Source organism: Pezoporus occidentalis, unplaced genomic scaffold (genome assembly GCF_034315485.1).
Source record: "Pezoporus occidentalis ecotype Australia unplaced genomic scaffold, CSIRO_AGI_Poc_V1 ctg302, whole genome shotgun sequence".
Taxonomy (NCBI): Eukaryota; Metazoa; Chordata; class Aves; order Psittaciformes; family Psittacidae; genus Pezoporus; species Pezoporus occidentalis.
Genome location: NW_026914964.1, coordinates 152161 through 169603, shown reverse-complemented (window position 1 = coordinate 169603; position 17443 = coordinate 152161). Strand labels below are relative to the sequence as shown.

Below are 17443 nucleotides of genomic sequence, written 5' to 3'. Positions count from 1 at the left end.
TTAATATTAAACGTAACATAAAAAGCCAGTTGAATTTGACATGTTCCTCTTTACATAATGAGTAATAATTGGACATAGACTGCTTCAGGGAAGAAAGAATTGAGGACCGTATTTCACTGTAGTGTACCACTATAAATATGGCAGTATATAAAATACTGCAGAACCTTATTGTATACCATATTGAAATGGGGTGTGGTTTTCTGATGGGGGTTTTCTCTAATCCACAGTTAAAAAGTTTTCTTATTTTTTTTAATTTAGATATTGGCAACTTAGAAATTAGGAGTTGCTAATTCAAAAAGTAATTATGTTATTTGATAGGACTTGAAAAGCATTCTGCTCCTAAATCACACCAAATGAAGGAGAATGGAATCGGAGACCCCACTAATCAAAGGGCTCATAAAAAACTTCAGCCAGATAATTCAGCATTCAATAGAAGCCATATTCAAGCTAGTGGTGGTAGAGGTGCAGGTATGTATTACCTACTCCTGTCCCTGAAAAAAAAAACAAAATGTATTCTGTTATGAAATACTTCAGTTGATAGCATTCCAGATGTATGCTAGCATCTGGACTAGAACTGTTTCTAAAAATAGAATTCTATCATTGACTTGAATGAATCATGGAATCGCAGCTAGTGTTTAAGTGATACCTGCCATGGAATGTTTACTTTTCTTGAGAACTGTAAATGCAAAATTTTTTTTAATACCCCTGATTATTCCTCTGCTGAAGTGGCTCTTGAGGCCATGATCTATTTCTCAGTCATCATTATACCTTCAAATCATATTATTTATGAAAAGACATATTAGAAACTTAAACCTGACTGATGTTTTGGAGCACACAGCCTGTGATCACAAAACCACAGTATTCAAAGAATGCTGTTCCCCAGCAATATTGTGATACTCAGCATTATTTGTAGTCCTGTATATTAATGGACTTCACCTTATGTTTGGAAAGAATAGTAAAACAGTGGTGTCCTTTGTTGAAAAGTGTGTTCTCTTTGTACATTAGACTTCCAAGCAAATGAAGCTATAAGAAGTCATGAAGCGGTGACTTCTGCATTGCTTGTCAGAGTGCCTTTGTTCTCAAGTTCCCTTTCTAGGCTGAGAGATGCTGCTTTCTCTTGAGATATTTCTCCTCCATATTTATTGTTGAATACCTAGATTTTTTTGAAACAGAATGCTTTGAAATGGAATTATGGCTCAAAAATGGTCAGTATTTACCATTTCAGAAACAGAAAGATTTTTATTTCTCCTCATAAACTCCACTTTTCATAAGCTCCACTGTTTTAATAAAAGTAAAACTAGCGCCTCCCATATGAAGATAGGCTGAGAAAATTGGGGCTGCTCAGCCTGGAGAAGAGAAGGTTGCGTGGAGACCTCCTATCAGCCTTCCAGTATCGAAGGGGGCCTACAAGGGTGCTAGGGAGGGACTCTTCATTAGGGACTGTAGTGGTAGGACAAGGGGTGATGTGTTCAAACTTCAACAGGGGAAGTTCAGGTTAGGTACAGAAAGAAGTTCTTTACTGTGAGGGTGGTGAGGCACTGGAACAGGTTGCCCAAAGAAGTGATAAATGCCCCATCTTTGGCGGTGTTCAAGGCCAGGTTGGACAGAGCCTTGAGCAACGTGTTTTAGTGCAAGGTGTCCCTGCCCATGGCAAGGGGTTGAAACTATATGATCTTAAGGTCTTTTGCAACCCTAGCCATTCTATGATTCTTATGTTCAGACAAGATTAAACTGACATTTTTTTTTTTTAGTGTAATTTTAGTATAAGTCGTAAAATTTGGTGTAAATAGCATATGCTTTGAGTGGTATATGCTTTGAGAATTCAGTTTTAGTGAGAGGTGTTTAAGACATACTTGATGTTATGCTGCTTTGGTTCCTTTCGTTAGCTCCATTGGGTGGAGTACTTGGAGATACCTGTGTGTATATACTGTATATCTTGTTTTCTTAATTTGTGTTATGTAATTAATTAGCCTTTTTAAGTAGGAGTACTATTAAAAACATGGTACATAAATGTATTGACATGTTTTGATGATGAATAACTTTTTAGTAACTATCTTTGACAAAAATATTTTTTGTAGCTAAGTTAGCTTATAGCAATCAAAAGGACAAGCTGAAGGACATATCCAGAGAGTGTGCTCAGAAAGCTGCTGATATGAAAAACTTCTCATCTTTACGGAAAGATGCAGACAGAGGACCAAGGAAAGAGTCTGGGAGACAAAGAGGTACATTCTAAATATGACCAGATGGGTTAAATATCTGTAAAAATCAATACTATATATGCAGATTTTAAAATAATCTCCTTGAAGAGAACACACCTGTAAGATTAGAATTTCTCAATTTTTGGTGTTCTAAAACAAATGTACTGAATTTGTTGAGATGTTGTTTCAGTACTTATGTTTATTACACTATCAGTTAAAAATTAATGAGAACTTTAATGGAGCTTTTTTCTTTTCCTTTTTTTTTTTTTTTTTTACCTTCTAAGATTTGATGGGGGAAGATCGTGCCAGTGTTAACCTGGGGTCTCCTTCAGTTGGAAACAGACACTGTGCTGATCAGCGCATACACAGCAGCCAGGGAAGAGGCTCTTACAAGCATGATGGTGCACCTCACCAAGCAAAGCTTTCTGTACAAGTGATTGGATCAAATAAAATAGAAGCTTGTCCTGCTGGGGAGAAACCATTGATAAGGACCCGGACTGATGGTGTCACTGGCTACGATACAGACACCAGTCAAGACTCTAGGGACAAAGGAAGTATCAGCAGCAGAAGCAGAAGTAAAGGTTGGAAACCTATGCGGGAGACGCTGAATGTAGACAGCATTTTCAGCGAGACTGATAAAAAACAGCATAGCCCAAAGCACAAGGCAAATCTGAACAGTAAATCTAAGCATGAAAAGGAGCAAAGCTTTAGCTATTGGCCAAAAGAGAACCAAATCCAGAAGGGTTTAATGACTATATATGAAGATGAAACAAAACAGGGTACAGGAAGTCGGAGTTCACTGGATTCAGAAGGAAAAGGGAATGCTGAAAAAAGCAAAGGATTTACAGAGAGAAAAATGCATGGTGATAACTGGCAAAATCAGAAGACAGAATCTGGATATGAAAGCAGCGATCATATCAGCAATGGATCTACAAATCCAGACTCACCTGTTATTGAAGGAATCAATCCAGCAGATGTCAAGAACGTTAGAGAAAGTGCTGCCTGCAGGTAACACTAATGCTCTTAGAACTTGCATGGATGGTATTTATAGGTAAAGTAAGTTGTTACAATGCTTGCATTTTTAAAAAAAAAAACCAAGATAACATACTTTGTATGCTTGAGGTCAGGTATGTAGAAAGCTAGCAATGTATCTAGAAATAAGGGTGCGGACAATTAAGTTTATGTTCACTCTGAGTCTGCAACACTAGTTCCCTTTGGAAGGCACTGAGCCTCATTGTTATGGTGCTGAGCCAGAACTGTTAATCCCTGACTGGGGGCAGGGTGTCTAAATTTAAAATAATTGCTACACTTATTTAGTTGGAAGGTTTTCGACTTTGGCCATGTGTAATGGAATACAGGTGTCTACGTAAGTGGTATCTTTAGCAGTTGTACAAACAGGCCCTGACGAGGAGATGGGAATGGCAGTAGGTGAATCTGATACACAGTTACTGGTCATTGTTCTGAAATTCAGTTTTCTAGAACATCTCAGGTATATATATTCATCACTTGATAATTTATTCACCTGTTTGAAAGAAATCTTTCCAAAAAATGTGTAAAATTACTAAAATTGTCCAAAAACTTAGTTAATAGCCAAATTTTATTAATTTACTAAGAACTGATGTATGCTAGGAACAAGTATGTTGCCTAGAGACGCTGTGGAGTGTCTGTCTGTGGGTGTGCTCATAACTCAACTGGACATGGTCCTGGGCAGCCTGCTGTAGCTGACCCTGTTTGAGCAAGGAGGGTTGGACTAGATGATCTGCAGAAGTCCCTTCCAACTTAAATGCGGTGCTGTGAAATATGAAGTTACCAACCTTCCACATGGGGTTGCCTGTACTGGGTTTCTTAAACTGCATGTGAAACTTAATTCCTACTAGAAGTCATATATTCTTATTTCAGATCTTACTTATATCCATTAAATGTAAAAGCACAGTTGTGAGACCAAGTCTAGTCACACGTTTGCTAGATTTAAGAAAAATTTTGGATGTATATTTTCATTAGAAATTATTAAAATAACTTTTAATATGCTGAAAGAGAACAGCATATACCTGGAAATTAAAAGGCTCTGACTTGTCTAAAAATTTTAAACCGAAACAAAGCAATTTTCTTTATCAAAATACAAACGATTTCCTAGAATTTTCAGAAAGATTTTTTTATACGAGTGGTAATTAGAGTTGACTGGCAATACCCACAAGCTACCCTCTAACCTTTCATACTTTGTTTTATAAAAACAGAAAATACAAGGGAATTACTTGAAAGTTCTTTTAGAAGGTAGAAAAAAAAAAAATCAAGTGTTTTGTTTTCTGATAGGTTCTTTCCCAGTTCTTCCTATTTCACTATATTTCTTGTTTTTCTGTGCTTTCAATAGCAAGAGTTTCTTTTGTTTATCTTAATTGAAAAATTGCCACTGTATCTTCTTCCCTGCTTTACTCTTGGAGAAGGAAGGAATTGGCAGGGTGTTTGTCAGCTCCCTATCTGGATTGGTAAGGCATACTTTTTACTTAAGTAAACCAGCAAGACATACTACATCTGCTGATTTCACTTTTTCCCCTTTCCTCTTGGATTTGCTGCTGGAATTTTCTAGTTCTCTTTGAGTTTGATAAAAAGTTTTAAAATTAAGATCTCTATGAATGAAAGACCCAAGTGACAATTGCAAGAATTATGTTTGTTGTCATAACAAAGTATTAATGAATTGCAGAATGTCAAAGTAGAGAAATGGGCAAGATAGAATGCTAGCTAACAGATTACATACTTAGGATATTGATACTGATGAGATGTTTGCATTTCTAGGAAACTTGAGCTTGTCTTAATAAGATACGTTTAACTTTGAGATATTCAGGGTATAGAACTATTAACGCTGAAAAATGTATTTGTTTCAGATGTGGGTGATACTGATGATAAATTTGAAACCATATAGTACCACATGAGTGGTAATCTTTAGCCACAATAAAAGCGACAATTTAGGTAAAACCTACAAATGAATTTGAAATTGCTCAGTGGTATCTGTTCTATTTGAAAATCACTACAGAAAATGGGTATTCAAATCGTCACACTTTCTTGATGATCTCAGTTAATAAGCACTTTGTGACATTTTTATGAAATTCTTTAGTTTACAATGGGAAAAAGTGCAGTTGGTGGTTATTTCTCACAGGTGACACGTCATTTTTCTGTTGTTGACAGCTCTGGGAACCACCTGTTTTTATTAAGCAGGCTGATGTAATACCCGCATCAAGAAAATTTGCTTTTTAGATGCTATGTTTTCGGTATCCTGCTTTTGTAATCTGGAATAAGGCTGGGATGAGTGGGTGTCCAGTCTCCAGAATAAACTGAGAACTCCAGCCTTGCACTGTATGTTTTTTGTCTGTCCTTACTGAAGTATTCAGGTCATGCTAAATTTCTCTGTTATCAGCACAGCCTGTTAACATGTGGCAGTTGTGTTGAAGTATTAAAGAGCCACCCCTGCTGTTCTGTGTATCTTCTGTGAAGTTTGTATGTATTAGTAAAAATTGTGACGGTGATAACAAGAGTCAGTTTCACATAGGTAAAGTTCTTATGCATTTATGCACTTAAGGCAGTAAAGTTTGTGATCATACATCATTGATTTAAGCCTTCAAATTGATTGTATGCTTCTTTTACAGTGAACAGAACTTGGCAACCAAAAAACCTGACAATGAGTTACATACACAACAGAGAAGAAACTTTTATGGTAAGGACATTTAACTTGTATAAGGAGTACACCTTATACTTGTATAAGGTACCTTGTACTTATTCCTTATACTTGTATAAGAAATATAAGGAATATACTTGTAAAAGTTTTCTAAAACCAATTTAGATCTAACAAAATTTAAATACTAGATTACTAATACCACGGAAGAGATGAACAGATTCTTAATCTGTCTTTTGTAATTCATAGTTTTTCTGCATAAGGTAATGTCAAATTTTGTTCTTATTCACATTTTTAGCCTCTTCAGTGAGTTAAGACTGATCGATAAAGATGGAAAGTGTTCATACCCCATCTTGGGCCATTTTGATGGAAATGTGATAGAGCAGCAGTTCAATAACTGTCACTTTTCTTAGGGGCATTTAAAGCGTTCTGTTCCACGAAGCACCTTAATTTATTCCATTTCTTGGCTTTCTTGCAGAGTAAATGTACAGTGTAAATGGATTCGTAGCTATCTGCCATGATACATGTGTTCCCAAATAAAGGAGTTGGTTTTTTTCAGTGCCCTACCATCATGTAAAGAGAATTTTTAATGCTATGATGATAGCAGCAGGAGCAGTTCCATATGTAGGTGCTAGGTCATCAGTATGCATTTTGAGAGTTTACCCTTTCTTAGCATCTCCTTTTCGGACAGCAGTGGCAGCGTTCAGTGTGCTGAATCATGTAAAAGCATGACATGCCTCCCAAACGGTTGTTTCACATGACTTCTAGCACCAAAGTGACAGACTGAGTGGTTTTTCTTTTTTCCTTTTTTTTTTTTTCTTTGTAGTGCTTGAATCTGTTTTAAATACAGTATTTTTATGTGGAAAATACAAGTATCATTTTGGGAGGCCATAGCTTTTTTTATATAAGTTATTAGATAATCAGAATACAATGAGTCTTCTTGCCATAGTGGTCTTCTTCTGGAGTGTTTTGTTACAAAGCATTTTCTCTCTAGGTTGGTAGAGCAGTTTGTCCTTCGTTGTGTGTGTCACGTGCCACTGCCTGCTCAGGAAGTGGCAGGTGCGTAACTACTACTGGCTGGTGTAGGTTCTCTGTACAAAAAATGAAAACACCGGTATTGGTGATTTTACTGAGGTTTGTAGTGATCTGAACAAGGGGCAACAGTTTTAAACTGAAAGAGGGTATATTTGGAGTAGACACTGGGAAGGAATTTTTTTATGATGAGGGTGGTGAGGCACAGGGACAGGTCCAGAGAAATTGCAGATGATCTGTCATTGGAAGTGTCAAGGCCAGACTGGACAGGGATTTGAGAAACCCAGTGTAGTGGAAGGTGTCCCTGCCCACAGCAGTAGGGTTAGACTAAGGGATTCTTAAAGGTCCTTTCCAACCCAAACCCTTCTATCATTCAGTGATTGTGAGATTTTTGGATGACCCTATGCTGGTGTGTAAAACATGCAGTATAATCAATTTTCACTGGCCTTAATTGGTGCTTTTTTTTTTCTTAATCCAATTGAAATTATTAAATGTTCATCTCCATTTCTGTTGGTTAAGTTCTGCTTTCAGAACATATGTCTGTTTAATGTTTTGGTTTTAAGGTTTGTTTTTAGCAAGCATGTTGCTTTCCTGCCCCCACAGACCAAAATAAACAAAAAAGAACAATGATAGTAATTTTGTTTCCTCCCTGTGTTTTTCCCAACAGCATTTCCACAAACTTCCTTGGTGAATACTAAGGAAGATTTTTTATTGTTTTTGTTTTAATGTCTGGGTAGACTGTGATGCCATTTGTTTTTCTTTAAGATATGAAGCAGTATCAGGACGAAACACATGTAATAAGGAAGTCTGTTTCCTTTTACATAGTAATATGTCTGGGGTTTTATAAAATTGATAAATGCCTAGGCATGTAAATATTACAGGTCAGCATGGGGCCAGCCAAACTTATTATCGACTGCTGCTGGAACAATGGAATGGGGTTTATACAAAGAGGTGCAATAAATATCAGGCTACTTCCCCAGGAAATGTTTTGATTTTTATAGATACCATACTTATTTGAAAAGAATGCATAATATAGTTTCTTTTAAGACTTAAATTGGAGGGGAGTATGTCTCATACCACTCATCTCTTCTGGAATTATTGAAATTATTTTTTGGTTGTGGAGAGAGAACTAATTCTGTATTTGTGTTTTTTGACAACAATAACAACAACAAAAAGCAAAAAGACCAACAACAAAATTCATATTGCAAAGATCTGTCTTTGCATGACATTGATTCTGCTTTAGTTCTGTACTATACTTATACCACACTTGGGTAGCAAAAAGAGGAAAAAAAAAAAAAACCCAATGCATAAAGGACTCTGTTGGAATGAAAAATAGGTTTGGACAATGTCTGAGCTTAATAATGAGCAATCTCTGGAGACAACCATGTACTTTACTTCAGTATACTTAAAGCTTTCAATGTGCATTGTCCATTTTCTTCAAGAAAATGTATAGAGATTCCATCTATTCAGTTGTTCTAATTCAGTAACTAACTTTTGAATAATTTTGTAACAAAAAGGTATGTATTTAAATCAGATGTCAAGTTCTCACATATGAGCGTATTTTGGAATAAAGTGATTAATGGACTGAAAAGATAACTGAAGAATTTGAAGAAATTTCACAAGTGTGTGAGGTTACAGGTGTTTTTAGACTCAGGCTTTTTGGCTGTCTGAATGTCAGGACACCTTTAGCAAGGGCAGACAGTACTCATTTACAGGTATTAGTTGTATTACCTTATGTTATATATCTCTGAATGTTATGAACAAAACATTAATTGATAGTACCAGATGGCCTCCCAGAAAATAATACAGAAACACCTAATCCTTTCTGAGAGAAGAGCAGAATGTAAGAAATCTTTGTTAGCTTCTCAGGGCAACTTGAAAAAAATATCTCTGAGTGGGTTTTTTGTATGGAAAAGTTTCTTACGGAAATAATGTTGAAATCCAAATTATGCCCACCATTTGTATAACAGTGCTTTATTGTTTCATTGCTTTTAACTGGAGCTGCATAAGTCAGTTCAGCAGTTGAGGAATAAAACTTATTGTTAGAACATTATAAAGATAGTAATGTTGGATCACACAGTGGTTATGCAGATCAAATGGCTGCTTCTTTCTCTGGTAATAAATAATAAATAACTGTAGTACTGAAACAAATGTCCTGCAAGGCCAGTCCCTAATTTGTGTGATCAGATTTTCACAGGGAAACTTGGGTGTTCAGTAAGCAGATATAATAGCTTCAGTTTATATTAATGAGGTAGTGTTTTTGAAGTTTGATGAACCTGTTGAGGTTATTTTTTAAATTTGTTTATAAGGAACATGTGGCATAAACAGTGAGAGAGGAAAACTTTGAACCTCACATCTTCAAGTTGAAGAAAGATGACTAATTCTTGAAAGTTGCGAAGGGCCATAGAACTTTTAAATGGATTTTCAGAGCAATTTCTGTACTAGTTATTAAGAATCATTTTCAGTCATGAAGTGATTTTGGTGGTTTTCATTACAACCCTCCCCAATTCCTAAGGCACAGAGGCCTTAATGATATTGCCACTCAATAAAAAGCATTACTTTGGGGAAGGTTAAGAGGGGAGGAGGGGGAATTAAATCCTAGGAGCCCTGTTTTCTAGATTCAGCCCCCTTCCCCAAAGCTCAGAGCAGTTCATTCTTGAGCTAACTTGTCAGTACAATAAGCACTGTGATTAAAATTCGCCAAGTGCTTGTTGGCCTCCTATTTAAGATGCAGTATTAAAAGCTGCCTTTTCAGTGATCTCAAAAGAAAATATACTTGGAATTAAAACTGCTCCACCTTGAAAATAAATGCAAAATTGTTTCTGTAATATTACAAACCCAGACTTTTTTCCATTAATAATTATTCGGTTCAATAGCATGAGACAACTCCAACTGAAATCTAGAATCATTCTGAAGCTCTGGTGAATATGTAAAGAAGAATCCAAATTGCCTTTGTTTATTTGTCACTTCAGAAAACCTCACAAACAAGTCAAAATTCTCAAAAAGAAAACTCATCTTCTGAGGAAAACCATACATTTATAGTAATGATTTAAAATAATGCAAATATACCTAGGAAAATCTAGTTGATATCTTTATAGTGCAGCCAGTGTATATGATCTGTTTGAAGAACTGAGTAGAGAATTAAAGCACGAAGCTACTTAATTTACTTAATATGAAACAGAAAGAAATAAATGCTTTTTTGGAGTGTCTTTAAATGATTAAAGATTTTGGTAAAAAAAATAAATAACCACCAACCCCACCCCCCCCACCCCCACCCCCCCCCCCCGTAATACAAGTTTCAAGATTCCCAAATGTAGTTAAGCAGCCCATGAAGATTGAAATGTAAAGTACTCTCACATATCCAATTCACTTCATTCATGTGAGAAGTTCACAATCTAAAATAGATGATGCAAAGGTTCAGAACTGTGTTTTAAAACTAAGAGCTGATGAACTTCTTGAGACAGCCGGGTCAGAGTGAAGGGAAGGGTAGTCCTTGTCAACTGTTGTTTCACTTCAGAATTTATTTAAATACTTGCACACATGTAGATATGCGCCACCCCACCCTGTAAACAAACAAAACAAAAAACCACAACCCCAGTGAAACTTGTATTTTAGTTTTCTCCAGATGTTTAAAGTCATGGAAAAAAAGCAATGATGAATATATAAGAAATGTTTTGCAAGTGAATGTTGCTCCAAAAGAAGAGTTTCTTGAACATAAAGATTATTTTTTTTTTTGTTTTTTCTTCTAAAGATGGTCACTGGTTTGGTGTTATATTTTTGTGTTTTGGTTTGTTTTGTTTTGTTTGTTTTTTTTTTTCCAAGATAATATTCTATTTTGGACAAGTTATAATGTGTTTATTTTCTTGTAAGGATGTTGAGGCACTGGAATGGGTTGCCCAGGGAAGTTGTGAATGCTCTGTCCCTGGCAGTGTTCAAGGCCAGGCTGGACGTGGTTTAGTGTGAGGTGTCCCTGCCCATAGCAGGGGGTTTGGAACTAGATGATCTTAAGGTCCTTTCCAACCCTAACTAATCTGTGATTCTATGACTCTTGACTGGCATGTTTCCAAAGCTTCCAGTAAGTTTGTCGTGTCAACTGAATACAGAAAAATAGCTTGGTTCAGAGAGAAGAATTTGCCACGGTACTTCTTCTGTTGTAAATACTTCTAAGTGGTACACCTTGTCTTTTTTATTGGAAACTTAGGGGGAAAAAAAATAATTATCACGTAATCAAAAGGACAGGAAACACAGGGCTAAAACATATTAGAAGGAAAACTGGGGCTGGGGTTCGTCCTGTTTATTTGGTTCCCTATAACACTGAGCTTTGCAGATGTCTGGAAATGTTCTGTATGTGTAAATGAAGATATGAGAACTTCTCTGGCCTACCTGTTGACTATAGAATGGATGTTAATCTTTTGAAAATCTAGATTGGTTATTCAGATGTGAAAATACATGTTCATAAATCTTCAGAGCAGATTGGTTTGTATTTCAGGAAACAGTTATCCTATATTTATTGGTAAACTTCTTATGACCCATTGATAAGGATATCAGTCACCAGCTGAGCGTAGTGCTTGTGTGTCCCATATTTAAGTTTGCAATGAACCTAGAGCCAAAATTCCCAATTGCATCTGCGTCTGGTTTTAACCATGCATGGATATCCTGTCAGCAGAAAAGAAAATAACACATCTATTTTTAAGTTAGCTGGAATTCTGGAGGCACAAACCACCTGGTATCACTGAGCAGCTTTGGCTGAATGTGTGCTGTGGTCACACCAGAGACAGCTGACCTTTGCTGAGATGGCGACCTGCTGAGACAGAGACCTTTGCTGCCGCCTCCGGACCAGCTTGTGCTGCTGCCTGTTGAGAGCTCCTTAGGAGCTTGGCTTGGAGTAAAGATAGAGTTAATATCTGTTCTCTTTGCATCAGGCAGTTTGGGGAATTAAGGCGCAGTTGTATGGGTGATGTATTTGTGGTTTCTCTGTAGATGTACTCTCCTATAATAGTCAGAGTCTGAAGGTTAAAAACACTAGCTTCAGAACTGTTAATGTAGCAAGTTATTTAACTAATTCGTTCCTAGGACTGTAGCGTAACACTGGGATAGAAATTAAATACTGAATTGGAAATAATCACAGGAAATAATATGTCAGAGCTTGTGCCTTTTTGGGGTTTTCCTTCAGTAAAGCAGTTTATACATCATTAAAATCTGTAGTTTGAATTCAGTTTGAAATATTACCTAATGTTGGTTAGTTCTAATGCCATGGGCCACTGGAGCAGTTTTGAACGTTCTTTCAAATGAATTGCTTGTCCCATGCAAGTTTCACACAGGCTCATTCAGTAACTATATTTTTCCATAAGTATTCTTCCTAAGGTTGTGGTATTGCTTATCATGCTGGGATAGCAAGGTTTTTTAACTTCTTTTTTTTTTCCCCCCCCTCCTCATTTAAAGGCTTAAAGGAAAGCCATGTGGGGGCTTTGTCTCTTGTGCTGTGTGCTGTGTTAACCTCTACAGCCTGTCTTGTTTGTTGAAGATTTAGTATCTTTGGTCTTTCGTCAATTAAAGATAGAGCAGATACTGACCCTCAAACCAAGTATCGCCCAGCAGCATCACCCAGAGTTTAGTTCTTTTCTGTTGTTGGGGTTTTGACTTGTATGTTCACGAGTCAAAAGTTACAAGACTTTATTTAAACTTGAGGAAATAAGTAAATTAAAATATTTGATCTTGCTAAGATTACATAATTTAAGAATAGGTACAGAATTTCGGTCGTGTTAATGACAGTGTGGAACAGTTACCCCATTGGAAACTGTCTAAATACTGAATACAGGATTATTCTACTAGAAATTGGGCAATGCATGCTGCCTTTTTTATTTTCTGTTGTTTTAAATAGACTAAGTAGTTATCTGAATCTAGTCTAGATATACATAAAATAAGACTTCTTTGAATAGCTTCAGAGCAGGTGGCTCATTATAAATCTCCAGTCATTGCATCAGGAAGATTTGAATATTTGTCTCCAAATAGACCATTGCCTGTCACTTGCCAAGAGAGTATTTTATTCTATGTGTTGTTGACATGGATACTTCAGTGCTTCCTTTTATTTACTGTTAACTAGAAGCTGCATTGTTCAGAAATTGTGTGTTTTTAAAGAATGATTCTTTGTCTATGAATAAAAGGAGCTTCTGGAGTGTAATAGTGCTGCCCCTGGCACACTCATACTGTGTGTTTAGAGCACATGACTGAGTGTGCTGTATGTCTGCTCAGCATCTCTATGAACATTACAGTTTGCTGTAGGTTTGGTTTTAATTGGTTTCAGAGAATGCATTTATTCAATAAACAAAAAAAAACCCAACTAAACCTAAGCACAAACCCAACCCACAAACAAGAACAAAAAAAACCCCACCCCCTAATCCCTGCAATATTCATCCCATTTTATTATAATTACATGATGTGAAATTTCAGAAATAGTAAATAGTTTTTATTTTGTAATTTAAATTACTTTGGATGTTTGAATAAACATGCTTTCATAAAAAGCTGCTTTTCAAAATCTGCTTTTAATTACATGAAATGTTAAGATGATCTTGGAAACATGAATACAGGACTTCTAAATTGTGATAATTGCCTGTATTCTGATAACAAAAAAAAAAAAAACCACACAAAAAACCACCAAACAACAACAAATTTCCTCATTTCCTTCAGATTATTTTGGATGAATGTAAGATTTGACCTTCTGTGACAAACTGTCTTCAAAATGGTTATTTTGACCGATGTCACCTCTTGAAAGGAATTAGTTGTCCTGTTATGTTGTGTTTTGCTTTTGTAATATCTGAGGAATTACAAAGAAGGAATTGGACTGTATTTCTGCTGATTTTGAAAGAATTTTTTTCTACCCCCAGACTTGAGGAAAGACCGGGTCAATTCAGAAGTTAACTATAGACCTCATGTTAATTCTCCAACAGAATTATATCTGCAGGTGCCCAGTCCTCCAGTAAAGAGGTAACTAATACTAGTGTTAATTTACTTTGTAACAGTTTACAAATTCTGTTATGTGATAGTAATCAGTGTTAACCATTCAAATGTTAAGACATTGACTATTTTTGACACAGCACCTTTTTTTATTTTATATAATTAATAAGGCTAAAGGCTCTCTCTGTCAACGGAATCAAATAGCTAACACTTTTAAACCATCTTAGCAGAGCAAAGGGGTTCAATAGTTTTATGTTCTTCCTTTGATGTACTGCAACATCAGTGCAGTGATTAACTTATTTGTGGTTAGAGCAGTAACCCCATGAAATCTTGAGACGTTTACTGGAAGGGGAGAAAGAGGTGATTTCTGTTTGGAAGCTGCTGCTATATACCAGTTGTTTCTAATTTGAACTGTAAGTGCTCAGTGCCTACTAAAAGTGAAGAATCTAAATAAAAATTTGGCACCCCCAAGTAATATTTAATATTTGAAAAGTGGATGTATCAGTCTGAGTCAGATGTTTTGAAGAAAGCAGAGGTCATTTTTGATGTAGTCTTAAATGTGGAAAGAATTTTTCTTGCCTTACAGATATTGATGCTATTGCAAACATTTTCTGGGGCACTTTACATTTCAAATGAAAGAAACTTTGATTTAATACAACTTTTAATCAAATGGCTGTATGTTAAGCAGATTCCAGTTCTCTAGTCAGATGGAATATGTAAGCAGTGTTACCAAGACTATTTTTGAAAAAAAAAATCCTTAGGTTATAGGAGCTCTTTCATATGTGTTTAGGGATACTTATGTGATTTTCTATTTCAGAGCTGAAATGCCTGAGACCAATAGGAAACTTTTCCCATCGTTAGCTCTACAGCCAATTCTTAAAGACGGTGTGAAGTCAGAAAGCAGAAATAAGTCAAGTGAACAGAATTCTTCAGAGTGGCTTAGTCCAGACAAGTTAGAGAAGGTCAACGTGCCAGTATATTGTGCAGATGGCATATCCCACCCCTATACAGAAAATGTCTGTGTAAGGAAGCTGATGAGCGACGACTTTGACTCCTCTTCCCAGCCACAGCCTCATCACCTAAGAATGTTTGGTCCCAAGGTGGGGTTGTCACCCTGTGTACCACAGAACCTGTCAGAAAGGCCCATAGTGTTTCACCCTCACAGTGAGTATGCCGGGCACCCACTCCGAAGGGTGGATGCTCTTTGGGTGCCTGAAGCAGCGTACCAGAATCTTCCTCCGCCTTTACCGCCAAAGAAGTATGCTCTGAATACTTTTCTAGGATCAGAAAATAACTTGGCAGCCAGTAAAAAGTCGACAGAGGTGTTGCAAAACAATACGTCAAGGCAAACGGGTACACCTTTAAAATCTGGATCAGAGGCAAGCATATTTACAAACGATCAAAGGCTTAAAGAGCCATTTCAAGTGAATGAGCTGTTTGTTCATAAACCAGATTCTCCACCTCGCTTATCAGTTAATGATTTTTGGACTCTCTCTGAAAACTTTTTAAAGACAGGATCTCATCATACAGGACCAAGTGCTGGCTATGTGGATGGAAATGATAGTGTATCCCTAACAACTTATTTTTCAGTAGATAGTTGTATGACTGACACATACAGGATGAAATATCATCAGAGACCTAAGCTGTATTTCACAGATAGTGGAAGCTTCCACAAAGAATAGCATACCCCATCAATTGGAGTAGAACTGAATGCTACATACCATGCTGCTCTTGAGCCCAGCCATTCCACATCTGAGCAGTGGTACAAGGCAAACGTAGAAGGCGTACACTGCAGTAGATAGTCTTAAAAAAAGAATCTCTAGATCTGACTTTGGTATTTCGTGTGGCCTGTAAATGGGCACAGACATTGAGAGAGTGTGTGATGACTATGTACCGAGTTTACTGTACTTTGGATTCATGACTGTCTAAATTAATATGCAAACAGGTGAACAAAGGAGGAGAGGTGCTAAACTTAGGGTTCTTAGATTTGTTACTCTTGTTGCCTTAATGCTTGCCTTTGTTACTCAGCTTGTCTTTTACACTTTATACTAAAAACAGTCCCTCTGAGTGCATACATCATACAGCAGTGGAATCAACTAGATGTTACTTTTTTTTGTAACAAAATTAAATAAGTTGCAATTTAAAAAGTGTTCCTTTGGACTGTGGTCACTACATGCATAGACTAACAAAAGGGATAAATATGTTACCATACATAATGAAGTAAATGTAGTTATAAGGAACAGTGTTTGTCCTGATAGATAGTAGAAGGTGACATGGGGCTTTTTCAGCTGACTTCTCTGAGAGTATGTGCTTTCACAAATCTTCAAGTGTCTTTAATACAAGTTTACCCAGATAATTTCAAAGTTTTTATTTTAAAAGCCTTAACAAGAATTCTTTAGAAACGGTTGTTCTGTTTTGCAAGTGTTAAGTAAGATTTTTCAAAGGGAATTCAAGGAAACTGCAGAAATAGCATGTCCTATTAATACACCTGTTCTGTATAGTGTACATTTTAAAACATTTATCAGATTTGTTCACTCTATAAGCTATATATACTTTTAACTTATTAAAATTAAATTTAACCACATAAACTACAAACTGATATAGCAGAATAGGATGCTAATTTTAAAATACAGTTACCATGCAAGTATGGAAAGTTTAATTTTGTAAGGTTTTAGATATATTTGCTAGTTATGTTCAGTTCTGATTTATTCCACTATTGCATGCAAAGTCAGTGCTGCTGTTTATTCAACTTCCTCTCTCTCTTTTCAGCTTGACATTTCAAGCAATGTTTAATGGAGGTCAGACACTTGATTTTACTGATGCTTTTTCCTATGCAGAGCACTCCCACACACACATGTTCTGTACTTGGCAGATCAGGCTGTCTGAACCTGCAGCCATTTAGGCTGCAGTGGCTGAAGGGGCTAGAAAAGCGGAGGTTCCTCTCTTCATCGGCCCTAGCACTCTGCCCTGCAGTTTTAGCAGCTCTGGCATTTGCCATGTCTTTTCTTAACCTGACTTATTTAAGTAACAAAAGTGGAGGATTCATTTGGCTTTTATTTGGTTAGTTAAATTGGTGCACAGGACTATGCAATTGTTCTGAGGCCCAGCATGTGGCTCAGTGACAGCTGGGGAAGAAAGCAGCAACCCTGGCTGTTCAAAATTACCTGCTGTGTGTTGTGGTGTCAGAGGGAGGGCCTTAGAGTTCTGTTTCAGTCTTGTAACACTGAACAATATGTAATTTAACGTCAGCAAAGACTGACACAATCCAAAAAAACTAAATTTTGCCATTTCATATTAGTGTTAACTTCGGGTGCTGCTAGTTACATCTGAACATCAATGCCTTTTCATTATGAAAATAATGCAAGAAAGTTAAATATGCATAAGAAACGTTTATACTTGCACAGTTAGGAAAGCTTTTTTACATTTATAAACCGTATATACCTTATGTGAGTTTTACTGCTTCAACCAAATGTTAGCAATTGTTTAGCACAATTGTCCAGGGTAGACATTTGAACAGTAGCTTTGGTGGTTCTTTGTCAAGGTCAGGGTTGGGTTGTTTTTTGTTGGGTTTTTGTTTGGTTTTTTTTTTCTTTTT

The 17443-nt window shown here is 36.5% G+C and overlaps 1 protein-coding gene across 1 annotated transcript in view; it reads left to right on the top strand.

The window, feature by feature from the left end:
• Positions 1-17443, top strand: part of USP53 (ubiquitin specific peptidase 53) — a 32874-nt gene extending 15431 nt beyond the window's left edge. The window contains exons 11-17 of the mRNA XM_062627577.1: positions 319-468; positions 2079-2222; positions 2483-3206; positions 4640-4681; positions 5837-5904; positions 13779-13878; positions 14666-17443. Coding sequence (XP_062483561.1) covers positions 319-468; positions 2079-2222; positions 2483-3206; positions 4640-4681; positions 5837-5904; positions 13779-13878; positions 14666-15530 — 2093 coding nt within the window. The 3' untranslated portion in view covers positions 15531-17443. The remainder of the gene's footprint in view (positions 1-318; positions 469-2078; positions 2223-2482; positions 3207-4639; positions 4682-5836; positions 5905-13778; positions 13879-14665) is intronic.